At 50.0% G+C, this 25,643-nt stretch overlaps 7 protein-coding genes across 7 annotated transcripts; 2 read left to right on the forward strand and 5 right to left on the reverse strand.

The window, feature by feature from the left end:
* Positions 1-1,411: 1,411 nt before the first annotated feature.
* Positions 1,412-2,223, reverse strand: HO133_008100 (uncharacterized protein; the record flags this gene model as incomplete). Its single annotated transcript, XM_037298968.1, has 2 exons — positions 1,412-1,432; positions 1,483-2,223. The coding sequence occupies 2 exons, from the start codon at positions 2,221-2,223 to the stop codon at positions 1,412-1,414; spliced, it is 762 nt and encodes a 253-aa protein (XP_037156304.1).
* Positions 2,224-2,367: 144 nt separating this feature from the next.
* On the reverse strand, positions 2,368-3,416 carry HO133_008101 (uncharacterized protein; the record flags this gene model as incomplete). The annotated part of the gene is made up of 2 exons (XM_037298969.1): positions 2,368-2,584; positions 2,863-3,416. 2 exons carry the CDS (start codon positions 3,414-3,416, stop codon positions 2,368-2,370), a joined length of 771 nt encoding a protein of 256 aa, XP_037156305.1.
* Positions 3,417-5,062: 1,646 nt separating this feature from the next.
* HO133_008102 (uncharacterized protein) lies at positions 5,063-9,085 on the reverse strand (the record flags this gene model as incomplete). The annotated part of the gene is made up of 2 exons (XM_037298970.1): positions 5,063-5,979; positions 6,031-9,085. The coding sequence occupies 2 exons, from the start codon at positions 9,083-9,085 to the stop codon at positions 5,063-5,065; spliced, it is 3,972 nt and encodes a 1,323-aa protein (XP_037156306.1).
* Positions 9,086-11,127: 2,042 nt separating this feature from the next.
* Positions 11,128-12,033, forward strand: HO133_008103 (uncharacterized protein; the record flags this gene model as incomplete). Its single annotated transcript, XM_037298971.1, has 2 exons — positions 11,128-11,199; positions 11,248-12,033. The coding sequence occupies 2 exons, from the start codon at positions 11,128-11,130 to the stop codon at positions 12,031-12,033; spliced, it is 858 nt and encodes a 285-aa protein (XP_037156307.1).
* Positions 12,034-12,109: 76 nt separating this feature from the next.
* Positions 12,110-14,408, reverse strand: HO133_008104 (uncharacterized protein; the record flags this gene model as incomplete). Its single annotated transcript, XM_037298972.1, has 3 exons — positions 12,110-12,507; positions 12,654-13,970; positions 14,021-14,408. 3 exons carry the CDS (start codon positions 14,406-14,408, stop codon positions 12,110-12,112), a joined length of 2,103 nt encoding a protein of 700 aa, XP_037156308.1.
* A 3,278-nt stretch (positions 14,409-17,686) lies between these two features.
* HO133_008105 (uncharacterized protein) lies at positions 17,687-18,465 on the forward strand (the record flags this gene model as incomplete). The annotated part of the gene is made up of 2 exons (XM_037298973.1): positions 17,687-17,764; positions 17,815-18,465. 2 exons carry the CDS (start codon positions 17,687-17,689, stop codon positions 18,463-18,465), a joined length of 729 nt encoding a protein of 242 aa, XP_037156309.1.
* Positions 18,466-19,397: 932 nt separating this feature from the next.
* HO133_008106 (uncharacterized protein) lies at positions 19,398-20,740 on the reverse strand (the record flags this gene model as incomplete). Its single annotated transcript, XM_037298974.1, has 2 exons — positions 19,398-20,475; positions 20,580-20,740. The coding sequence occupies 2 exons, from the start codon at positions 20,738-20,740 to the stop codon at positions 19,398-19,400; spliced, it is 1,239 nt and encodes a 412-aa protein (XP_037156310.1).
* Positions 20,741-25,643: the final 4,903 nt, after the last annotated feature.

Below are 25,643 nucleotides of genomic sequence, written 5' to 3' on the forward strand. Positions count from 1 at the left end.
TAATTTCTAATGCTCTTATTCACAGGGATGCGAATATGACGGGGTTGTTGGGAGGATGTGTGTTGACAGAGAACCAGGAAATGAGTGGTGATGTGGAGCGTTTTGATGCGTATGTAGCGACACTTGAACATCATCACATAGCCAATCAATGCAGGCCCATTACCATTCACCACCGCTTTCAATGACTCCAGTAGCAGTGAGGTCCGCTCTAAAAAGTCGCAAATTTCGGGGGCATGAGCTCCACCCCCGAAAAATGAGATTGCCCCGACAATAATGCACTGAATGAAAATTTTGCCTGTCGAATGCGTGTACCTGCATTAGCGTCATCTTAACTTTGTCGGTCGTCCGTTGTGGCGCTTTTCCATTCGGCGGCTACCGAAGTCGAAAGGGGCAAGAACAACCAAGGTACCGGTACCTTGGAAAAGGACACGGACTCGCACGGCGCGCGGGAGACTGCTGATTTGATTCGACATCGCTGTGGATTTGGCGAGTGGAAGGATATTTGTCAGAGGATGGATCAATACTTTAGGTAGTAGGGCTGTTGATGGAGACAGATGTACCACTGAGCGCATCCACTGCTCTGAATCGTGGTTATGGTTTGAGATAGGTATGCAAGGGTACGAGCACTCTAGTTATCTCTCAAGACAAAGAGTAAGACATAAAAGCGGGTCGTTTTGGGAAGCATGCGGGAGAATGAAGCGCGTGGGTGCGGCTGAACCGCACTGAGAACGATCGAGTGAATCGAGCGCTCGTCCCTGTTGAATTGAGCAGAAGCGTGGGGAAGGAGACACTGCAGTTGCGAGTGGAAGCGTTGTACAGAGGTCTGCACCGAAAGTCCTGCACCCGCCAAGACTCTTGCGCTCAGACTTCGGATAACGCCCCACCTAAAGGGCTACCTGGACAATGCGTCTGGAGTTCTTCGGAATCGCACCTAGCCCTAGCCAGGTTTCGGGGCTTAATGCCTCTATCAAGCCAAAAGAAGTACCTAAAGTCCCATCCATGCGCTGTGAGAAGATATTTCTAGGCTTCCCCTCTACAGGGCCGCTTTCCGAAAGTAGGGTTAGGGCTGCACTAGTGCGGGTGCAGGACTTTCGGTGCAGACCTCTGTAGGTAGCTCAGATATGCTCCTAGCAATGGGAGCCGTCCATCAGTCTCCCAAAATCGCCACGCATCTTATAAGCAATACAGCTATACTATTCCTCGTGTTAAGAACAAACGTCCCGGATGCTAAGCAGCTGGCAAGTCCTGACCGGGTTCCTGAATCGAAGGTCTTCTCGATGTGGGCATGGACTGGGCCTCCGACCATAGTGTCGTGGTAGCCTTCTTCAGATGTCGAAGATTCCAGATCCTTTCAGTGGCGTTCTCGTCGTCGGTGGACCCAGCCCTTGCAGCGTCCTTGGTGACGCCACCTTCAACTTGCGCAATTGGTTCTCTATCATATGTGAGCCTGGAGAGCGGGTTCAACGGCGGGGGGTATCGAACCTCCATTCTTGCCCTCATGTCCATGATTTTCTCACACAAAAATTCGCGCAATGCATCATACTCATCCTCCCGGGCTTCGTAGGTTGTCAAGCATTTGAATTGCTCAATACCCGCGATTGCGGAGATTTTGCGAGCCAGCTTTGGACAGATGTAAAAGTCCAGCATTGCAGATGGGTGACACCATTTGTCCTCCTCGCTAAGAGATCTGGCATGAAATGATACACTGACGGTCTGGAGGTTGTGCGAGGCAGCCAACAGCTCGACTGCATCACCAATGAAACTGGCACCAGCATTTACGCGCAGATTCCCGTAAATACCAACTTCCTCGGGGTACCGGACAAACGTTGCCTCCCAGAAGTCAAGGTGGATGTGCTGAAGCTTTTCTCGGTTGCTCTTTCCAATGGAAACAAGGAAGAAGTACATCGTCAGATAGTCGCAGTAAGGGACAGACGTGTTGAATGCGGGCATCGTATGCTCATCACTGTTGTGGGGATGATCATCAAATCGAAAGACATTGTTGCCATAGAGCACAGCGGTGGCCTCCCCACGCACCAATTGGCAAGTCCTCAAGAACGGAAGAGAGTCACTGAGGTTCAAGGTTCTATGACCGAGATTATTTCGACGACGAGAGCCCGTAGGGTCTGGCGTCACAGTCTTGTCCTCATGCGCCGTCTCGAAGAGGAGCCGGTAGATCATGTTGCGGACTTCGGGTGGCAGGCGGAAGAATGGAAAGGAGGCCATGATGATGATAGATGGTAAATGATGCTCTGTGGAGACGTTTGAACGTCAATTGCGCGGTAGTGATGATGGTGGTTGTGGTGGTGAGGAGATGACACTGCGTCATTGCGTAAGCATTATTGTTCAAAAGGAAGCACACAAGAAGTCCTACCACGAAACGCCTTGGTTCGGTAAAAACTTGATGCCTCCTGTAGAAGACGGTGTCAAGTCATTCGTTTCGTCATGGGAGCTGACAGATGAGATTAGAATAGTTGTATGAGGTAGCGGTCCGGCAGGAAGGTTGTGAAAGATGGAAGATTGTCGTTGGAACATCTGATCACGCTTCATCGTCACGTTTTTCATTCGCTGCCTCGCTTCAATATCACTGCATTCATCTAATGATTACCACCAAACCACGACGTACCAAACGAATGTATTAAGATGTCATCAGTCAATGCATCAACATCCTGAATGAAGTGAGCAATGTCAAAGAAGCGAAATCTAGGTGTTCCAACCCAACCAGTCCCCAAATCCACCGGAAATCATATCACGTGCCCGGACTAGCGGCTACACAGTGCAGAAAGTAAAGTTGCACACACATCCCGGTGCTGGCTAAGCAGAGATCCATCAAGGTCTGACTGCCCTCCAAGCATCTACCAAAACCTAGCTCCCCGCTTCCACTCCCTCCTCTCCTGCTTTAACCCTCTCATCTCCATCCTCTTTGAGTATCCTGTCGCCATCGCATATCCCGTGCCGGTCCCGGTGCCGGTCCCGGTGCCATATCGAGTCACAATCCCAGTTCCCACCAGCAAACCACTGCTGCCAGGGATAGGATACGGCACGGAAGCTGGAGTCGTCGGCGCAGCTGCGCTAGAAGGGATTACGGTCACTGTGACGGTGACTTGGTTTGTTGTAGTCACGGTAATTGGGACAGGACAGCTGGCTCCCGACTCGATTGGGCTGCCCGGAAGGCCACTTGGGCTGGTCCCGGGAAGACTAAAAGGGAGGGCAGAGGGCGAGCCAAGGCCAGTCGGGAGGCCTATGCCGGTGCCAGCTGGGCCGGCGGGAAGAGTGGCGTTGGAAAGCGGGTATGGGGCACCTAGGGTGGCAGAGGCGATGGGGAGACCGGTGCCGGTGCCAGTGCCAGTTTGCGCAGAGACAGAAGTAGAGAGAGCCAGGATGCCTGCGAGCGCGGTAAAGACAGTGAATGGTGCCATTGCGATGAGTATGAATTCAGTTGAACGAACGATTTGGAGTTGGCGGTGTAAAGTAATTGGCAAAAGTGGGGACGAAGTGTGCGGTATATACAAAGAGGGTGAGATCAGCAGCGTGTAGATTCTGAGAAGGAATGGATATGTAAAGGCAGGTGCAAGAAGCTTCGTGCAGAAATAGAAAAGTGACAGGACAAAGAGGGAATTCCACGTGAGGTTAAGGGAAGGGAATTGGTGGAAAGTGAGAGACAAAGCAGGTAAAAGAGATAGCAGAGTTCCAATTCCCGCCGCGCTGACAGACCCACATAAAACATTGAATCCATCCTGTGTGCTAAACAAAGAAGAGAAGATAGCTAGGTATCGCTGTGAGTGGTAAAGTGGTACCTAGGAAGAGTAAGCACTGGAGGAGCATGTTTCAATAATTCCTCTTGATCCCTGAAAGGGTAAATTGGCCGAGCGATGGATGTACGGTAAGGAGAAGCAGAAAGCCACTCGGAGGCTTGTTGATAGTCCTAGGTAGGTATGTGATATGACTATCGTTGTAGCTACAGGATGCAATTCCCAGTGGAAAATAATAGGTAATTCGAGGATGATTACAAGATGATTAGAAGAAGAAGATTACAGGGAATTTGAGGACCATACCTTCGGTACCTTACCGAGCTTACCACAGTACTGACGCGCGGTGCTGGATCCTTTGGGGCCCAGCCCCTTAATTATCAAGGTAAGGAAGGTACTTAAGCGAACGGTGGCGGGCCAAAATCAAGGGAAGCGACAAAACTGCCATGCCACCAAATGCCAAGGAAGGTGTGCTTTGTTCCCCCCCACCCCATACCGAACACTTGCTGATTGATACATCAAAGACGACTTGCCAACCTCGTTTTTGGCTTGAGCTGCTGCTGCTTCCTTTTGGCACCATGTGAAATATAATGATATGGACGATATGGATGATATGATTGGTGAACACATTATTACCGAATTAATTGGCATATAAGATACTACCATATAGCCGAAGCGTCCATCTGATCATGGTTTGGAACCGTATTTTATATGTAAAGGGGCCTTATAACACTGTGGTATCGTATGGCCTAGGGCGCTAGTTAATGGCCTTACTAAGCTCGCTGTCGCCAATTAGAGAGCTCGAAGAGACGCTCTTGTTAGACGGGAAAAATACCTCTGTACGGGGGATGGTACCTGATTTGGGGGCGTAGTGTATCGCAAATGGCCTGTACCTACTCCGACTACTCATGATTCTACTTGCCTTGCTACTGTGAGGGTTTACTTAATAGATTCTTAATGGACTTGAATGGGTACTTCTGATTTTGCCCTGGGGGCTTAGTACAATTAAGTACCATTACTCAGCAGGCTACCAGGACCCCTATCTTACAGTCTAATTATGGCCTACGTCTGAAAACCGTTATTTTGAACGGTATTTTATATGCAAAGGGGCCTTATAATGATGTGGTTTTTTATATGCCAATTAATTCGGTACTTACATCTAGAATTTGGCTTGCGCCAAATGTCTTGCCCACGCCTTTGGGAATCTCCAAGCGCCAAACCTCATGCATCATGCCCCCCCATGCACATACATGCACCTAGTCCCTCGACTGCAACACTGCATGCGTACTGCCGCTGCAACTCAACCCAATCCCCGCCTAGAACCCTGTAAAGGGATCCTCCAATTTCAGCCTTGCACTTTCCAATGCACTGCTAGCGGCCGACGCATCGAAGCCCCAAAAGCTCGGGTCTTTCTGGCGCCCTTGCCTCGTCCGGTACCTCTTGCCTTTGGGAGTGAGGACGTATTCCTTCTCATTTCTGTCCACGAATGCTTCCATTCGTACCGTTGCCGCAGAATCAAAGAAATTGTCCGGAACCACGGGAGACGGCGCAATGCTGCTGTCAGTGGTACGACGGGTCAGGGTGCTGTGCGTAGTGTTGCGACTCGATTCCACTTGAGGGTGAGGTGTATATCTATCGTACTTCTCTCGTGAAGTAGGGCCTTGTAAACTGGAGCTGGACGTCGCTGCCATCGGAACGCTTGGGTAACTGTGGAAGGCGCTCAGTGGCACTGGACGGGGCCCGGTGCTGCTTCGTTTTCGAGCGTGGGCAGCGATTCGATGCACTTGCGGAGGCTCCGCTGCATCACCTGATTCGGCTTCCTCTTCTTCCCAAGGCAATTTCGCTCCTTCAATGATCTCTTGTTCGATCGAACCTATTGGTGACGAATACGAGTGAGCGCCTATCGACGGACGCCGTTTGATTTTGGCCACACCGATCGAGTCTCGAGTTGGCATCCGACGGAATCCAGTCATCGGCTCTAGCGACGGTAGATGTTGATATTCCTGCTTGGGTAGAGGCGGGGGACTGGCAGGATCGTCCATTCCTTGAGTAGAATGACTCAAGAATGCGAGGGCGGTCAACCAGATGTAGTGCCGCTCCTGTGAGGTTGCCGTAAACTTTAGGGCTCTCTGTGGAGTCAATATCAGTATAGAGCGGTCAAAGATGGCCTGAGAGTCGGCATTCTTGGGCGGTGGTGTATCGTCCTTGATGTCGAGGACCGACTGAATTGCAACTAGACATCGAGATCAGCGCATTCCCATAAATATTTCGAATGACAACATACACTTTCGGCCACCTTTACCCAGTAAAGCAGGTCCAGACGTAGGTTGCTTGCTGCTCCATATCACTGATCGTTCAAAAGGCGCCAGCCATACCCATCGCTTGTGTCTGACGCCACTGCCATTTCTATTGCCGCCATTGCGGCTCATTTCGAATTCCGCTTGGGCGCTCTCTGTGATACCAAAGGAAGTTCTCTTCCGTACATACTTCCACATCCACTCTCCTACCATGGTCTGAGCAATCGCATCAACGACACTGGTCTGCCCACTGGGCGTCTCGGCCAAGGTCTCTCCTGCATGACTTGGGGGAGGTGCGGGATGGCTTGGTAGCTCTACGACACTATCATACGGTAATATGAACTGATTACGCCGCGGAGCAGGTGACTTTGGACTTGGAGGTACAGTGGAAGATGCTGACAGTGACTGCGTTGGTTGAGGCCGCAAAGGTATTGGTGGGTGTGTTACCGCGGCCGCGGACTGGACTTTGCGAAGTATCTTACGTTTGGTGAGAGGCCTGGGATAATTTGGACCCTGGCGAGCACTGAAGAAGGTCGCGGTGTGTGGACTAGGACTCGCAGCTCCATCACTGGCACTGAGAGGAATCTTCCGAGAACTCGACCTCGTAGGCACAGGAAAAGGTGGCGCGACTGTTGGCTCTTTTCCTAAGGCGTTCGATTTGCTAGGGTTCCTGCCCCGTTGTGCGTGTTCTACAATGCCATTCGAGACAAGAGCCTTTCGTCGTATATCTGGCTGTTTACCATTGCTCGACGCTTTTCGATAGCTCTCCGGCGGTCTGGTCTGAAACGTCTTTGATGTGGTTTGTGATGAAGCCTTCGCTATTGAAATCGCTGCTTTGGGTACGCTCACATGCTTCTCGTCTTCGACCTCCTCAGAGGCAGACTCCAACCTCTCCAAGACCGAGTCCTTGAGATGCGGTACCAACTTCCATGAATTTTGCACTTTTGATAGTGTCTTCCGTACGGGAGCTGCATTGAGGAATTCGTCATCGCTGAAGTGGTCTTGCACGTTCTTGGGGTCATCGTCGCTCGAATTATCAAACCCAGCGAATATGCTCTCGGATCTGATTGGCCGTCTGGGACCAGAGCGCTGCTTATGGTTCAAAGGCCCGTTATCATTATCTCCGGGATATGCATGCTTGATCCTAGCGGTCGTTGCACTTGGCTGTGTTCCTTCTGCTCTTATCTGAGGTGGACTCCGAAGGTTGCTTCTTGATGACTCTGAGCCTGATAGGCTTCCCGCCTGTCTCCTTCTTTCAGCCAACCGGAGAGGCGGCTGCATTGAAAGATCAGACGACGGCAACCTGTGAGATAACTTGACAGGTCGATTGTCAATCCTTGTCTCCCCGGTTTGCATCGACGTCGACTTCGTATTCCTCGGTAGCTCAATGGCCACTTGGCAAGCCGCGTTTTTGGTACGAGGCGGAAGCATAACACTGTTGCGGGACGCTGAAGTTCTTGAAGCTGGTGGGTGAATTGCTATCACAGGTACATCCGTTGGCCAAGGGAAAAGGCGGGAATTTGCAGGTTTCGATAATGGCGTGGCATCCTCGATTGTTTGCGTAGATGCCGATTTCATCCCGTTTGCAATCGCAGGAACAGAGATAGAAGTATCCTTCGCTGTCGAAGAAGGGTCTTCAAGCCGCCCAATGGTCTGGCTGCCCGTAGAGACCATAAACAAAGCCTTGAATTCCGCGGCCTTTGGTTCTGCGACCTTCGGAGTTGGTGTTTGCTCGACGAATATTTGAGGAATGGCTATGCGCTTTCGGCTTTGATTGGCCGCCCGCTCTGTTTGCTCAATGGGTTTTTCCGAAACACTCGGTTCTGATGTTTGTAGCGTGGGAGATGAGGGAGGCGAAAACTGCGTCCCAGTATCCGTGTAATGAGTGGCAAACTGCTTTCCAGGGAAGTCGATATAGTCATTGATGATGCCTATGGAGTGCTGCCCCGAGGTTTCGTCTCCCAGTGGCTCTTCATTATTATCTGCGTGAAAGCCCATCACTTTCCTAGCCTTCTTGTCTTCTGAATATCGCCTCGTTGAAGTGTATGTCTCCTCAGGCAGCGCATCCTGATCGTTGTCTTCCTTTCCGGCTGCAACCTGGTCTTCGTCGAATTCGAGCTCTTCGGCCAAACTCAGACCACTCATTTGTGAACCCCCTAGACCATGCAAACCATTCATTCTCAAAGATCTTACGTCCGAAATCCCTTTACTATCATAGGGCTCATCGAGACTCCTATTGCTCAACCGGGACATGGCACGAATACTAGATGTATCGTTGCCTTTACCGAACCCAATATCCGGCACGCCTTCGTCCACGTCATTAGTTGTTCCAGGGTTTTTCTGGCCGGCGTCCTGCACAATCAACATCTCCGCCACCATAGTCTTTAGACGCTCTTCCACCATGTGGACCCTGCCTTCCATTTTCCGCTTCTTGTCATCCCAGTCTTCTCTATCTTGCCCCCAAAGTGCGTGTACATTGCTGGCATCTTCCTCTTGTGTGCGGATTTTCTTTTTCGAGTCTTCCAAGCGTTTCCGACTATCTGCGATAATTTCGACCGCATTATCCCTCTCCTTTGCAATATCCTCTAGTGCTTGGAGCATGTCATTTTCGAGTGATTGCATTTGTTTCTTGACAGACGTGACTTCAACTTTCTGGGTCTTCACGTCCTTGGTCAATTGCTCATTCTCTGCTCTGCTCTTGTGCAAACTTTCTTCCAAGCTCTCCATCATGTTGTTCTTGCTTCCAAGCTCTTTTTTTAGCGAGTGTATTTGGGCGACTAGAGAGATGCCTAGATTGTTCGCGGAGAATCTTCGAGACTCGTGGGCGGAAGTCTTGTCGACATTGCCTCCATCGGTGGTCCTTTGCTGCTTCGGGAAATGCGAATCCTCGCTGGGCGGCAAAGGTACAGGAGAATAGTGGGAGGGTGGGGATGAAGATCCTCGGCGTAAGGACTGTCTTGACATAGAAGGGCTATCATACGGTGTGTCCGTGGGTGTAGGTAGGGCTTGCGCAGCAAAATGGTAGCCATTGTCGAGCGCCATATCTCAGGCACAGCTCAAGGGCGCCTCTGTTAGCCGGAGACGGGGATAAGAAGCCGGCGAAAGGAGCAAGAGGTACAAGCAAGTCCGTCACAGTCGCAACAAAATCCAATGTCTGCCTCGATTTGAGCTGTGTCTGACCTGAGCTTGTAGACAGCCAGTGGAGAACAGAGACGAGGCCGCCAAGATGGCGGGCAAAACCAGGAGAGTCTTTCGTACAACAGACGACGTTCTCGATGGCTGTGAGCGTTCTTCCTGGCCTAGGCGGACTAGCTAGGAATAGTTCAAGTCTTTCGAATCCTGGAGATACGCCGGCTGGAAATTGAGTTGAGCGATTCTATGTGATGAGCGCTCTTCTTGCACGATGACTTGGTATTCCCCTCCGGCTTCCTTCATTACAATTCCTACCGAGATTCACTAAACGAATGTAAGGTGCGCGTAGCGCTCATGGTTCGCAGTTGCAGAACAGATTCTATTGGTACTGTCAGTTCTTTCAGCCCAATATGTATGTGATTTATGTATGTGATTGTCCTGAAGCCCATACAGCTTGTCCAGCGTTTTCCCCACATGTTTCGTGTAGCCAATGGCGCGGCGCTTTCGAAGTAACACAGAACTTGGGAAGAGAACGTACAAGCCAACAGACGCAAGCAAACCCTCGCACTTTGTATTGTCAACGACTAATCCATGCACTCCGAAGGCTCCATCGCTCGGCTGTGAGGTTGACGAAGCTGAGTTTCAGCAGCCTCAATGGTCAGAGCTGTCATTGACAGTGATGGCTGGGCGCAATACGGATATTTGCAGTGACATGGGCTGGATGGACCTTCCCTTTTTTTCACTCCTCTCAGACTCTCAGTCCATGTCCATGATAACCTCGGCCGCAAAGTGGAGGATGCCAGCGCCTTCCCGGTAGGAACGAAGTGCCGGGAGAGCCAGGCAAAAGTAAGAGCATGTTGCGCGAATAAGAATGCTCATCACAAATGATTTACGACCAGGGGTATGAGTGTCCAAGCTCAGTCTGTACAAGTGCTCTCTCAATTTTAAGAGCGATCAACCCAACGGCGCTAATGAGAGTACAGCCCTTCCGGGCAGTATCCCGCCCGTTTCATCTTTAGCGTATCCTTGGTTTTTGACCGTGGGGTGTGAGATACTGTAGGTACCTAGTCAATGTGGAATGGGAATGGGAATGGGGGCAGTCTCGACTCGGTCTATTGTATGTCGCTACCTGAGACCTCGTCCGACGTAAAAATAAGTCAATTGTGCTGGTTGAATGCTGTATCGAAGGGACCAAGGCTTCAAAAGATACCCCTTCACCACCTTGGTCGCAGGACTCTGCGAGACTTCCCACTAACACGTACCAGATGAACTTGGGGCTGAAGACCACCTACTCCCACAGTAGCCCGAACATTGAGACTTATCGAGTCAGCTACCTAGGCAGGAATCACTTGCCGCCTTTCCTTGACTGAGTGCTTGTTGGGCAAAAGCTTCCTCCTTCGCAAGTGAACCCTTGAGTCGCACAGACTCATGTTCCTTGTACATCTCAGCTTCCGTGTTGCCGGTGTCAGAGTGAAGCACGGATCATTTGATCGGAACATCTGAGACCTTGTTGATATCGTGAAAATGGACCCATGCACTTGGATCCACATGCGCAATTGGAAGAAGTACTCTGTGTGATCACTACAGCCTTGTATGGGCCTGTTGGCTTGATGAATGTCTGATTTCCGCTCGACCGAGGATGACGACGTCAGCCATGGAGTGTGGAAGCAAAATTCAATTGCTCTGGCGGGGTAGCTTCCTCAAAGCGTAGCTGGAAACGCGCGGTGCCACCCCGGATTTGTGATGGTGGGGAGGATACGCTTCCCAATAATATCGCCAAACAGCACTGAAGAGAAGATTTTCCCTTTGTCGACTATAAAACATTCTGCGTGACCTGCAGTTTTACATGAACAGCTGATCCTTCCGGCTTGATCCCCATAAACGTGCGAGAACCACATATAGACCAGCGCTCAAGGACATCCCATGGATCCTAGGCTGTCACCCTTGTTTGAATGAAGAGAATAGAGCACGGAGATATGAGCATCAACAGCCAAAAGCCCCCGCCAAAAGCACTGTTCTTCGACGCAAGCCAAGACCTTCTTTTTTCTAGTCCCCAATCTAACCCTACTCAGGTCTTCGGCACCGTCGTCGACTGGCGTAAAACTGTAACCAAATACCTCGAAAGGCGGTCTTTCGAAACCCTCAATTCAGGCTCCTCTTCGGTCGCTACCGCAGTCCGAACTAAGTGCGCAGAAGTCCATTGGCCCACCTTCGCTCAGGAATGGCGCAGCTCCTACTATGACTTCACGCGCGACCAAGCCAAGCGCAAAGACAATGACCAAACCTTAGCATTCAAGACGGTGGACGATCATCATCTTGACTCCTTACGCGCGCTGCTCGACCAACATGGCATCTCCGGACTATGGAGGGAGGACCAGGTGATCCAAGTATCACGGATATGGCACTATCTTGAAGCCTGGCCGGACTCGTCCCGTGGACTCATGGCTCTGAAAGATCAAGGTTTCATCATCTGCACGCTGTCGAATGGCAATATCGAGCTGCTCACGGATATGGCTGTCCATGCCGATCTGCCTTGGACGCACCTTTTCAGCGCTGAGAAGTTCGGTGCTTACAAACCCCATCCTTCCGTTTACACTTCTGCGTGCAGAGAATTGGGGCTGGAGCCGGGCCAGTGCGCGATGGTGGCGGCACATTTGGCAGATCTAGAGGCGGCCAGGGAGTGCGGCCTGCAGACTATCTACATCGAGAGAGCGCAAGAAGAATCGTGGCCTCCGGAGAAAATGGACGGCGCCAAAAGCAAAGGGTGGGCAGACATGTGGGTGAGCATTGGTGATGATAGCAAGGGAGGTGGAATTCTGGAGGTTGCAAGAAACCTTGAGGGTGAGCAAAAGCTGTAAAATGCGATAAGTGCAATTTCTCTTCGTCTCCATGTAAATAATGGAGTCTTGTTCACGGAATCTGACATCTGATGATCTACAACTTCGCTCTCTCCTCTGTCGCTTTATGCAGATCAGCCCCCTTGAGCTGAAAATACTCCTTCACTTTTGCTCTCGCCACCTCCACTACCCCTGCATCTTCCACCGTCGCCGGCACCTGCACCTCCTTTTCAAATTCACCATGCACAGCATTCTCCACCAGCTCCCTCAACACTCTCCTCAATGTCTTCCCCGACCTCGTCTTTGGTATCATGCCTTTCCCTTGAATCATACCACCGAGTGCCGCTATAGCGCCAATCTGCTCACGGATTGATCTTTGGACTTCTTTGAACGGTTTGTCATCTGGAATCGCAGATTCGGGATGCTCCGCTGTAGAGAGCGTGACGAAAGCAAAGGGCAGATGTCCCTTCAACGCATCCGGAATACCCACCACGCCTACGCAGATCTCGGTATTAGCATTGCTTGATCGCGGCAGTGCCTGGAATTGCAAGACAGGTTTAAAGAACAAAAAGGATTTATTTGCACTTGAAACATGCAATCTCAGTACCAAACACGAAGGGTTATCTCCGAAACGTACGTACAGCATTCGGCGATATCTGGGTGAGACGCTATGGCTTGTTCAATGGAGCCGGTGCTGAAACGATGAGCGGCCACGTTGATGATGTCGTCTGACCGCGACATTACGTGCACGTAGCCGTCTTCGTCAAGCGTGCCAGAATCCCCCGTGTCGATCCATTTGCCTTCGAAACGTTTCATGTAGCCGTTGTAAAATCTTTCTTCGTCGTTGAAGAGCGTGGTGAAGCCTGTAGGAGCAAGTGGGACTGCCAGGACGATGTTTCCCATCTGTCCTTTTCCAACTTCTTTTCCTTCATCGTTGACTATCCTAACGTCAAACCCTGGCATGGGTTTCCCTGCTGATCCAGGCTTGATTGGCAACGCCCTGTGGACTTCTATACTAGTGAAGTCTTTTCCAGCAGCGACATTTAAAGCAAGCCCTGAAATTGGAGAGCCAGACTCTGAAGACCACCAATTATCGATGACTTGAGCCCCAGGCGCACAATATTTCTCGAGAAGCCCCTGGTACATGCGTACTATACTCGGTTCGCTCCTCTCACCGGCGAGGAACAGCCCTTTAAGCTGCTTCAAGCCTCCTCGCTGGCCCGCTTTCTCGAAAAACTTGTTCTCGGGATCGTCCCGCCTGATAGCTCTCAGAGCTGTAGGAGCTGTACTCAGCACATTAACTTTGTGCTCTTCGATTATCCTCCAGAATGTGCTGGCGTTTGGCGTGCCGATGGGTTTTCCCTCAAAGAGAATGCTAGTTGCTCCGGCAAGCAATGGTGCATACAGTATATATGAATGTCCCACCACCCACCCAATGTCTGAAGCGCAGAAAATTACATCCCCTGGACCATGGATTCCGAACAAGTACTTGATCGAAAGGTTCAAACCCACAGCATGTCCACCTGCTTCTCGGAGGACTCCTTTGGGTAAACCTGTTGTGCCACTTGTATAGATAATGTAGATTCCATCACTACTTTTGACGGGGACAGCCTCTGCTCTGATTCCTCTATCTCTTGCGCTTTTGACGAGAACCTGCCAGCTCCTTTCTCCTCTCTCTTTGATTACCGGATGCCATCTCAACTGCTCTCTTTGCCATACTATAATCTTCTCAGGTTTATACTTACTTTTATGCAAGGCTCCTTCGATGAATGGTTTATAATTCATGGGCCCTTTGGAACCCTCTATTCCACAAGAGGCGGTCATGATAGCTCGAGGTTTGGAAGCCTCGATCCTTTGTGCCAATGACGCAGGCGCAAAACCTCCAAATACGACAGTGTGAATAGCGCCCAGACGGGAGATTGCGAGTATGGCGAACAGTGCAGAAGGAATCATAGGCACTGTGAGGTATTAGCACGGATGGATGCCCACAGACAACTGGGATCCATACTGTACACAAGCACGACATCGCCCTTCCTCACGCCTTCTTCCCTCAACACGCCAGCAAGTGTTTCCACCTCCTGCAAAAGCTGGCTGTATGTATACTTCTCCTTGCTCCCAGTAACCGGCGAATCCCATATGATAGCCGTCGAACCCCCATTGCCATTCTTGACATGCCTATCTACGCAATTGTAGGATGTTGATATCTCTCCATCCGGAAACCAGGTGAAGCTGGAATGCGAGATGCCATTGGAGAGATTCTTTGTCGACCGCGCTAATGCCCTGGAAGGCTTCTTGTGCCAATGCAGCTGTTCAGCTTGATGTGCCCAGAAAGACTCCGGTTCTTGGATCGAATGGGCTTGGACTTCGTCTTGCGCGTGCGGGGGTTTTGGCGCCATTTGGATAAGGAGGCTCACTCGTTGGAAGCTTTGGGATGCCAATCCTCGAACATCAAATGGACTCCTGGGACACCTGTATGCCGCAGTATTCGAGCACCAAAAAAAGAGCAGTCATGATAGCTGCTCGTTGAAATCTAAATGATGATTTGATCGGACCAAAGGCGCTGCGGGCATCTTGCATCTTGCCCCGCGTCTTTGGCCCCTTATGTCCAAAGCGCTCATAATTGTTGACTAACTCGCAACCTTCGCAGCAATTGATGGTAAGGAATCGGCAAGCCAAGGAGTAGTAATGTCAATTAAGAAATTGTACAAGAAACCGGATCTCCGATGCCAACGGTGCGAAGAATGAGATATTTCTCTAGCGCCGCCAGCCTCATGGCAAGATTGACATTCTACACTTAGATCCACATTTTCTCTCCGTAAAGCTGATTTGATATTGATTGAAGTAATCGGTTTCAAGTATCTATTAAGTACCAATCTGCGGGTTTTGCCCTGAATGTTGCCAAATATCATCTACCATCTAGACATACGATGAAATAGTTTTGTACAAGATTGCTTTCCAGTCATTCTTTGCCAGTAGTATTGAGTATGATACGCCCTTCCGTAGCCTTCACACTCTTAATGATGCTCTATCATGGAAACCAGACCACAAATCGAGCATAGCATTTCGTTTGTCGATGTCTCCTTTATTAGTATCTATGCTTCCCATATTTGATACCACCTCACTTAACCTTTCTTCAAGACGCTAAATACATGTCATACTACGGATATGTCTTGATATTACGAAAAGCAAGAACTCAACCTTACTAGGCACCCACTACGCACCGTAATTGGTAGCTGAAATCCATGCCTCGCCTCGAGAAATGGCTGAACTGATTGCTTGTCGACATTTCCCCGTTTCTCCGTCTCAAGCAAGCTTTCTCGTTGGGCACGTTTGCTCCACGCCCGGCGTTCTTTTGTCATGCCGTAGTTGGCAAGGAGCCTCTGGTGTGAAATTCTTTAGGTCGAGTACAGCCAACGACCCTGAACCCCAGTAAAGGATGGTGAAATGATGAACGATTTGGTAGACAGAAGCAACGCTGGCGACCCATTACGAGCATGCGGCGTTGCGACATTCTGTCATTGGGAGGCGGTATCTGTGAGTCTGCCACGGGAGACGGCCGACTGCTATGGATGGTCACCATGACCATACACGAATGGAATCCTCATGCTTGACCGGGTGGGTGCTACACAAGGATTTTGTACCGCTTCAGAGTACGTTTGCACGGTACAACAAGGTCTTGCTTGTCAGGGTTCATGGAGCCCGAACGAGGCGATTGATCACGACATTCTATTAAACAGTTGCGGCTCAGAAGCAGATTGGTGGTGAATGGGTAAAGTCCTTATGCTTCTCCCATTCGTTGGTAAAACCCGACGACAGATTGAGAGATTTATCGCGGTGGGACTAAGGAGCCGACAAGCAGTCCCTAGCTTGCCGGTCTGAAATTTGAGATGTCATCCCAGCTGTGCCTTGCCGCTGGCGTGGGCTATTAACCCCTAAAATGCACCTTGCGATCCGTCCCAGCGGGATGCCGTATCATCTTGGATGGTTGTTATCTCTGCACATGAAATGGCTCAAGCCGTGTTAGTGCCTGTCAACCTAGTCAAAAGCAGGAAGCTGATGGGGTGAGAAATTATCATACCATGCTGTGTGCGCGGAAAGGGCCGTGTTCCTGGAGGAGCTGTTCTTGAGGTTGACTCAACTGCAATTCTTTCCCTTCAAGTGCGTACTACCCCAGGACTGCTGTCATGATTGCCTTTGCAGACGACTGGGTAGTCAATGTGAACGCGCACAATCCCGGCAAACACCCTTCTCCTTTAGTCGATCGCAAGACACGAGGATTGGAGCAAGCCCTCTCCAACATCAGAACGATCTGCGTAGTATCAAGCCACACTGGCACAGCAAAGTCCACCTTAGATGTCATTACAGCCCGGTCGAACAGTGTATGGGATTTGCGTGAGGCCGGCCGCGGTCCTTGACGCATACATAGCGGTGACCTTGCTCGAAAGATTGTTGATACTCCCCTCCGTGTTTGAAGTGGCAGAGATTGATATTAAGCAACCTTGCAGAGATGCGGGTGTCAGAAACAGGTAGCTGAGTGGATGCTATGGCACAAACGTTTGGGTCCCTTGAAGGTGCACTAGTAGTTGGCTTGGGAGACCCCGATCCAACAGTAGTTTGGTAAGAACGCGATGCTGCGTTAGGGGACGCCTCTTGAACTCCCCAATTCCGGTCCTCTATAACCGTATCAGTGATCTTTTCTTGAGAGCCCCGCTGATTGCAATTCTAGGATTGTCCAATCTATCAGACCAGGAGCATTAATAATTATTCCGCATCCCGTATGCTGTTGATCGTTTGATTCGCAGAGAGCGGAAGGTTCAAAGTGGTGTCCACGCGCCGTTGAGACCGCTGGATAAGAACCAAAGACACAGAGACACAGAGGCTGACCCAGATAATACTCTAATTGAAGATCCTTGAAGTGAAAATAAACATACACGTGCTGATCGCGTGGATGCGTCCAGGGATTGGGAATAGACGCTTTCAAGACAAGCCCTAGACTTGTCTAAAAAGCACAGGCCAGACCTTTAAAGCGACCTCTAAAGCTAAAGCATTTTGCTCTCTATCACCATCGTCCAAATTTCTCCCTCTTTCCTTTTATACCAACAAACAATATCATTGCTACCTTCATCTCTGCTCCGTCCCTATTTGCTATCTACTGCATTTCCTTGTACATCTCATATAGCCGCCTTGCCCCCGAACGGACCCCCCTTCCCCCCCCCCATCTTACAGGCTTGCATTGTGACACAAAGCTCTGGACTGAACCGGGCCAGTCTGCTCCAAGCACACATTCGGAGCACGCAAGATTACTGGACCCACCGTTCAACTGCATACCCAATATTGAACGCCCATTGCTTCGATACTCCTCGTGAGTGCTCAGGATAAGTTCGCAAGAATTACTGCTTTGGGGCCTGCACCACCACATACCGCCGGCGCAATTGTTCAATGACAGGCCCTCTGCTCGGTATAAGAGTCTAACACATCGCCACAGTCTTTTCTGGTCATAGAGCACTGTGATCCAAGCCGCACTACAACGAAAATCAATTGCAATTCGAATTGATTACTCTTCCACACAGCTAGTGTGCCTCTCAGCCTTAAACCCCCAGAATATCTTTGAGTCATTTCCCACGTGATCAATTGGCTTCCAGTACGCAGGCCTCGCTACTGCACCGCAGCCAAGATGGCGGGGAAGATGACGTTGTACAAGTTGGTGGTACTTGGAGACGGTGGGGTCGGCAAGACTGCTTTGACCATACAAGTACAAGAGTACCCTCTCAACCGCGCGAATCACAGCTGACGGATTTGCAGCTGTGCCTCAATCACTTTGTTGAGACTTACGATCCCACAATCGAAGATTCGTACAGAAAGCAGGTCGTCATCGATTCACAGTCATGCATGCTAGAAGTGCTTGACACTGCTGGTCAAGAAGAGTACACAGCCCTACGTGATCAATGGATCAGGGACGGCGAAGGCTTCGTTCTGGTCTACAGCATCACGTCTCGATCATCCTTTACACGAATACGGAGATTTCATAGTCAAATACAAAGAGTGAAGGAGTCGTCGAACGCTGGCTCCCCTACACCTGCAGGCTATCTTTCATCACCAGTTTCTCATAGCATGATAATGGGCGGAGGCCAGGCACCTGTGATGCTGGTCGGCAACAAGAGCGACAGAGTGACAGAACGTGAGGTGTCTACGCAAGAGGGCAGTGCCTTAGCGAAAGAAATGGGCTGCGACTTCGTGGAAGCATCAGCAAAGAACTGCATCCATGTGGAGAAGGCATTCTATGAGGTTGTTCGAGCACTAAGGAAACAACGGCATGATACGCAGATCACGAGGACGGGAACAAATCCTGGCAGAAGCGGTGGCCCCATTGGTATGTCCGATTTACGGGATGGGAGGAAAAGGGGACCAAAGGAGTCGAAGAGCGGACACAAAACCCGATGCACGATATTATGATCACGACTCGCTTGCATTCCGGAGCATGCTCAACATGACACCGCAGATCCGGCCTCGGCTACAGTGTCATTGGCTGCCGCTTCATCAGCTGATTGGTTTGACGATCCCCCACTGGCATCAGTACAATTCCAGCACTATAGCATCATTGCATCATAACGTAGCATTTTCTTACCTCTCGATGTACAGACACTTCACATGAAACTGCATCAGCACTTCGTGCCCCGGGCTTGAAGGACAATATAGATGCAGCATCACATCTTCATGACCACTACCCAAACACACATTGATACTGAAGCATTCGGACACCAGCGACTCTCAAAGGAGCCTCAAGAAAAAGGCTGCATTTAGACACCAAAGGCGCACTCGGAGTACTCCCTACAGGATAGATATGGGCAGCCAAACGGACAAATCTGGGGTGGCATTATTTATTTCCAATCATGCGGCAAGAAAAGCTGAGGATATGGGGACAGGATACCGACGAGATACCCAGGGCCATCAAAGAGGCAGTTTAGAAATTTCACAATTACTGATGTTCAATGCTTTGACGTGCAGACCATGCAAACTCTCTAATCTGTTTGTATCCAAATGAGCCGCTGCTACTCGTTCTCTGCCATCGCATTTATATTGCTGTCACTGCTATCTAGAGTACCTAGACCCCGGTTTGTACCGCATTATCCCCTGCTTGCATTTCTCATCTTAAACAGATGTCAGCATCAAGCCATGAGAGTTATCTTCGGCGAGCTTCCATACGTCCAGGCACAGGATTAGACCGAGAGCAGCAGATGGGTGAGGCTTTTCAGATCATCAGAACTCCATCTATAACCCACACGTCTTATAACTTATAGAATATCTCTATCTCTATCTCTATCTCTTCTAGTAGATCCGTCACTATTCGACGCCGCAAGCCAGCTAATATTACAATTCTCCTGATCTTACAATTCGCTATGCTCCGTTGGAGGCGGCCGTCCACTGTCCTTTGCCAAATTCACTCCAATCTTCTTCCGCCACTTCTCCCACAGCGCCCAGAACTCCTTCTCCATCGGCTTCTCCACTTGATCGGGTAGTACGACCGTATACTCGACATGTAATTGGCCATACTCCTCTTCCCCAGCTCTTGACTGCTCCTGCTCCTGCAGCCAAACTGGCATGCCCTCGCCAGCTACCACCTCCACCTGATTCGGCTGTATCACCTCTCCTCTCTTCCTTCGTAAACGCACAACATGCCCATCCAGATGGGTGAGATTTCTCTCCCAATCACCCATCCATGCCTCTCTTAAACTCAACACCTCCTTCCAGAACATATCCCTCCCTTTCCTCCTGAAGAAAGCTCCATCGGTCCGTTGCCCCTCATCACCATACTCCGCCTCTTTTTCGCCCACATTCACCACGAGATCTCCAGCAACCCAATCTGGGCTCTCGTCCGCTTCATTCTCGTATACGATTCGGCTACCCTTTGGCATGCCCTTCTCGATGTGCAGCGTATGCGATGCCAACTTCTTAACCACTCTTGAGCCCCCACATACCTTACACGGGTGCTTTATAGTCTTTCCTTTACCACCGCACTTATCACACCCCATCTGCATCTGCTGGAATATGCCCGGCGCAAGCATATGCTTCTGGATCACCATCCCCCTCCCACCACACTGCCCACACGTCTCCACAGTCCCATCTGCACTTCCACTCCCCTCGCACTCTTCACAGATTTGCTGTTTCTCAATGCTGAACTCATGCTGGTGTCCATTGTAAAAGTCACTCAGGGGTACCGAGATTCGCACTTCCATATCTGGCCCTCTCCGTTGCCCAGATTCGTGTCCGAAGTGTCCTGAGCCGCCGAAGAAGCGGGAGAAGAGGTCGAAGGGGTCATGAGAGCGGCCGCCTTGTCCACCTTGTTGGTGTTGTTTTAGGCCTTCGTAGCCGTATTGGTCGTAAATGCGGCGGGTTTCGGGTTCGGAGAGGGCATCGTAGGCTTCGGCGATTTGGACGAATTTTTGGGAGGCGGATTCGTTGCCACTGCAGAGACGAAGAGAGTCAGCTTTGGTTCTCTATTTAAATAAGATTTGTTTTACTACGATTGGGGGTTGGGGAATTTGGGCACAGGATAGGGAGGAGCTCACGGGTTTTTATCGGGGTGGTATTTCTTGCTGAGGAGGCGGTAGGCTTTCTTAATCTCTCGATCTGAGGCTGATTTTCCAATGTCCAAGAGTTTGTAGAAGTCTTCAACGCAGAGGACGAGTGGAAGGAGGAAGCCTAGGATGAGAGCTGGAAGGAACATCATCTTGAGGAGTAGGACGTGGGCGAAGCCTCATAGGCGAACGGAGAGGGGGATACAATCCCAGTCTAGGATCTCAATGAGATTTAGGACCTTGGGCTGGATAGTTGTGAACAAAAGAGCTCGTGGTACGTGGTATCAAAGAGTTGAGCAAGATGCTACCGTGGCTAGATTGGGCGCAAACATTTGTCTTGGCATAAGATTAGATTGCGCTACAGGTGCGAATTCATGAGGCCACGCCAGCCGCAAATGAGCATCAGCCATCAGCACACGATGCTTTGAAGTAGATGCATTCCGAGAAGCCCATGTAGCTAAGTGAGGAAGACATCAAGGACACCCGCAGTCGAAGCCTATAACCTTCTCCCAATAAGTGGCCCCTGTTAACCCTCTAACCACCACTCCATTTTCCTCATCAAGCCAAGTGCAGACTTCTTGAAGTTTGCTACGACCAAATTCATTATTCCATGGCTGTTGCTCGCTGGTTCCAGAACTGGTGCCGCACAGATCTTTCTTTTCTTTGTTTCTTCGGGATGATACTAGAAATATGTTTCGGTCGGTCATAAGTCAACAAAGCCTAAATGTTGCTTGAGTTCTTCTCCAATTCACCCGGACGACTTCTGTTAGCCTTCTCATCGCCACACTGAATTCCCTCATGGCAGCCAACAACATGGACACGATCTTGCAAACCGTTCAGGACATCATCGGGTACCGATTTAGAGAGCAGCTGATCTTATGGGAGGCAATGCAAGCCGCTGGGTCCAACGTACGCTCCGCAGGTGATCGGGTATTTGTGGATGGCAACAAGAGACTTGCCGTAATAGGGGACACAGTGCTCCAGCTTGTCCTTGCTGAGAGATGGTACAGTGGCGGGAGTGTCAGAGGTGTTGTTGTCGGCGTGTGCACAAGCTTGTAGATAGCGTGTTAATGCAGGCAGCAGAACGATTCAATCAGACCCTATCTCAAGTTGCTTCCAATACCAGTCTGGATAGGGTTGGACGGCAACATGAACTTCATAAGTGCGTCAACACTAACCCATCCCAACGTCAATTCGTGTCGCCAACCACGATGGCTGCGACCATTGAGGCCATTCTTGGAGCGGTATATTTGGATAGCAACTTGGAGAAGGTCGGAGAAGTGATGCAGACTTTAGGTCTAGTACCCCTGGCTTCACATGATGCAGGGGAGAGTCAATAGATGATCAGGCACATGGCGCTTAGCAAAGCGAGACAACATTATAGATACGTCACAAGTTCAAGCGGTCCTCTCCCTCTTTGCGCTATCCCAATACTACATTCGTGAAATCACTGTACGGAGCCGATGATTGCAGACTTTCGCATCTGGACATAAATAGGTAGCACGTGTATGAGAATGGCAACGTGATTAGACGCCTCTTCGTACAGTAAAGCTTGCGAGCTCGATTGGTAAGTAAAGAAGGCGCCAATTTCCGGCGTCAGATATAGTAAGATACCAATCAAGTCCACCGCAAATCTTCAGGAAGCATGCACATCCCTGCATTCTGCATGCTTTATAAGTAATCAATTAGAGCTCGCGGTAGGGCAGACGTCAGGTATCAGGTACGCGTGAAAGGAGAGTGCTATTATTGGACAGCCTTATAGGAACCGTTTGATGGACTATTTCGCTCCGCTCCGCTGCACTGGTTTGGATTGGACATCTGTAACAACAGCCTGTAGGCTGATGAGTGTCACTATGTATGCAGGAAGGCCTCACGAGGTCTTCGAAAAGCTGCAGTCTCGGACGGTCGCGATCACTGACGGCCAATCATTCATGAAGTCCTCCTATGGCTCGTTGCTGATGGTCGGAAAGCGCTCGAGCCGTCGGGTGACTTCGGCCGCCTCATGACGCAGTAAGGCCCGAGCGACGGTTCGAGCAAACGGTTGTCTGTCATTCGCTCTCGATCTGTTGCGGTGGCAGATAACCAGGCCTCGAGATACCTATCGGAAAACTTAGCTTGTGACCGATCTCTGTCCGTTTAGTGCTTCATTGCTGCGCACATCTGTGCGACAGACCTTCGTTTGAAGATGTTATGCAGCATACGTTCCGCGTGTTCTGCTAAAGAATACCAAAAGAGGGTATCCGTATACTCGGTATTGTCAAACGGACGCTCTATGGCTGCCCTTCTATTCGGGTTTCGCATGTGCGCTCGAGATCTCTCTGCGGTACGACGTATGGCCCAAACTTTTAGGTGCAGCTGGCTTATGCACGCCATCCTTTGCGCAGCATGACATGGCATCTTCATAAGGCTGGCGCTTGGCGTATCCAGGCGATCTCATGTCGCTCGGATCCGACGACCTAGGTTCTTTTCGCTCTCTCATACCACTTTCTACCCTTCCTCTCTCCTCACGTCCACGACGCCTTTTTTGACCAAGAGCTCGTCAAACCTGAACGACTGAGGCGGTGTGAGAAATGAGACACTGCAAGACTACCCGGAGCAGCCAGAAAAGGTGATATCCCCAGAATACGGCAGAAAACGGCTTTGAGAAGAAAATTTTCAGTGCTTTATTCGGTTAAATGCCAGGATACTTGTACAAAGAAACAGGGCGGCGGTCTCAATTACCGCATTGTCTGAAGACCGTCAGACATCTTGCCAGGAAGTTGGCCTGTAGAAAGGCGCTTCTCCCAAAGAACCCTACCAGAGCCACGCCCAAGAGCTGACTTGCTGTCTTTGAGCAGCTCAGCTTCAGTTCATCACTCTTATTGGCATCGCAATTTTCGCGCTTGGTATCTATTTGCTTCAAGAGCGCCCATGATAGCCACATTCCTCGACCTTTTGCGTGCGCACAGGCGGCGTGTGGATCAAGGTCGGTCTGTGAGTACTCCATGCTCCCTCTGAGCAGCCACCGAATTGATTGCCGGTACTTGTAGCGCTTGGGGCTAGGAGTGCGTTGAAGCCTGAAGCTTGGGGCTTGGCAGCCGCGAAGTCAACTTGATACTTATTAGTCGATCGCCTTTAGACTCGATGTTGAAAGCCAGTCCTTCCTTAAGAGGCCCTCCGTTCCTTGGGCAAAAGCAAAGAAGATCTGTGGTTCTCCCAATTACCGAATACCTACTTTATCTGTGAACTCATAAAGATGCAGATCATCAAGCTCGCCTACGCGCCTCTTCGCCGATCGGGTCCCGGCCAGCGAAGCCGGAAGCGATGCTCGCAATGGCTTGAGCACTTTTAACAAACGAACTTAATGAAGCCACAGTGTGCTCGTGATGATTTCCTGTCAAAAAGCTTACCCCCACGCGTCTGCCCAAGATCCGCCACTCGGGCACAATTGCAGATATTGACAATCGTGATTAGTGGGATCTGACAGAACAAGTCCCAGTCATCGGAAGTTAGAGAAAACACCGAAGATACCGCATACGGCGTGTCAGCTCTTGCTCTTGTTTGTCCCCCAGAGATGATCGTACCGAAGGTGTTCGCTTGCACGCCTACTTTCTCAGCCATCCCACTGACCGGGATGCAAAACATACAAGCAGAAATGCAAATGCCGCGGGATGCCTCGAATAATATTAACACGATAGTGCCGTAGTACGTGTATCAGAGTGCGCAAGATCAGAGCAACGGAAGACTGGGTAATTAAGGATTAGCAGAGCTAGACAAGGGGCTATGAGTTCCTGGGACTTTTAGCCTTCTTTTGTGGCACCTGCGCTCATCTCTTTGCTTAGGGCCCCTTCGGTAACCACATATTTTCAAAATATGCCAACATATATTACCCCACCTCTTGGCAAATGAAATGTGGGTTCAAAACAGGACTAGTAGACACTTGAAAATATGTTAAATATATGTACGGTTTCGTTCGGTAACCTTGTAATCTCGCTGAGTAAGAATCGAATGTAGGACAGTCGGAAAATTCTTTCTCGTCAGAGACAATTGCCTTCCTACCTACCATTCAACAGTCTTATGGCTGATATACCTACTGCTGCACAGGCTTTAGCCATTGTTAATGCTTCTATTGCCCCCGTCGTTACCCCGTCTCCTGTTATAATGAGAAGAATAGTACTGAGCAGCAGTAAGAATGACACTTGCAGCTACCTCTTCAAATAGAGAGTCATCCATAACTGAAATATAGCTGTTGCAGTCATGAAATGTGGCTACCAATCATGAAAATGAAAAATATCGCTATTGCAGTCATAAATGTCCATTATTTCTGTGTACTTAGCGCACATTGGGCCTTAAATTATGGGTCAACCCATAATTTACATATTTTCAATGTGAAATGTGGCCTGGCAAGTGAAAATATGGTTACCGAACGAAACCGTGTATATATAGTACGCTAATTTGAAAATATGTTGGCATACTTTGAAAATATGTGGTTACCGAAGGGGCCCTTAGCCAAGAAGGGCGCCAGAGAATGCTCCACAACCTTCACTGAAACGAAGATGCTCAGTGCGGACTGTCAGCTGACGACAAGGGTCTGTCCCTCAACCAAAGGCCAGCCCCATACTCATGCTTAGGCTTTGACATGGGAAGAGCAGTTTCTGTTGTCCTGTCACTGTGAGGCTGTGAGCAATAATTTTTTGGTGTCAAAAGAACCGTCAAGGTTGGTTCCTAGTTGCTGCCCAATTGGGGCCAATTGGAGGAGAAGGAGATAAAAATCCTAAAGTAGTTTACTTTAGATTGACGGAAGAAACATCGAAGGGGGAAGAGGAGGTCAAGGAAGCGAAAGGGTTTGATCGACGTGGAAACGGAAGCAATCAGCCAATCAGCCAATCCAGCCATCAGCCAATCATCTAATAGTAATCCTGGCATTAGTCGTAGCGAAGAAAAAGTAAGGAAGTAAAGAGTAAAGTAAAAAAAGGCGGCTGATATCGATTTGTAGCGCAGAATGCTGCATTGATGGCTTGTCTCCCAACCTTGTAAAAGTAGGTAGGTACCCCTGCAACTCGTTCCCATCGTTCC

Source organism: Letharia lupina (genome assembly GCF_014066315.1).
Source record: "Letharia lupina isolate WasteWater1 chromosome Unknown contig_4, whole genome shotgun sequence".
Taxonomy (NCBI): Eukaryota; Fungi; Ascomycota; class Lecanoromycetes; order Lecanorales; family Parmeliaceae; genus Letharia; species Letharia lupina.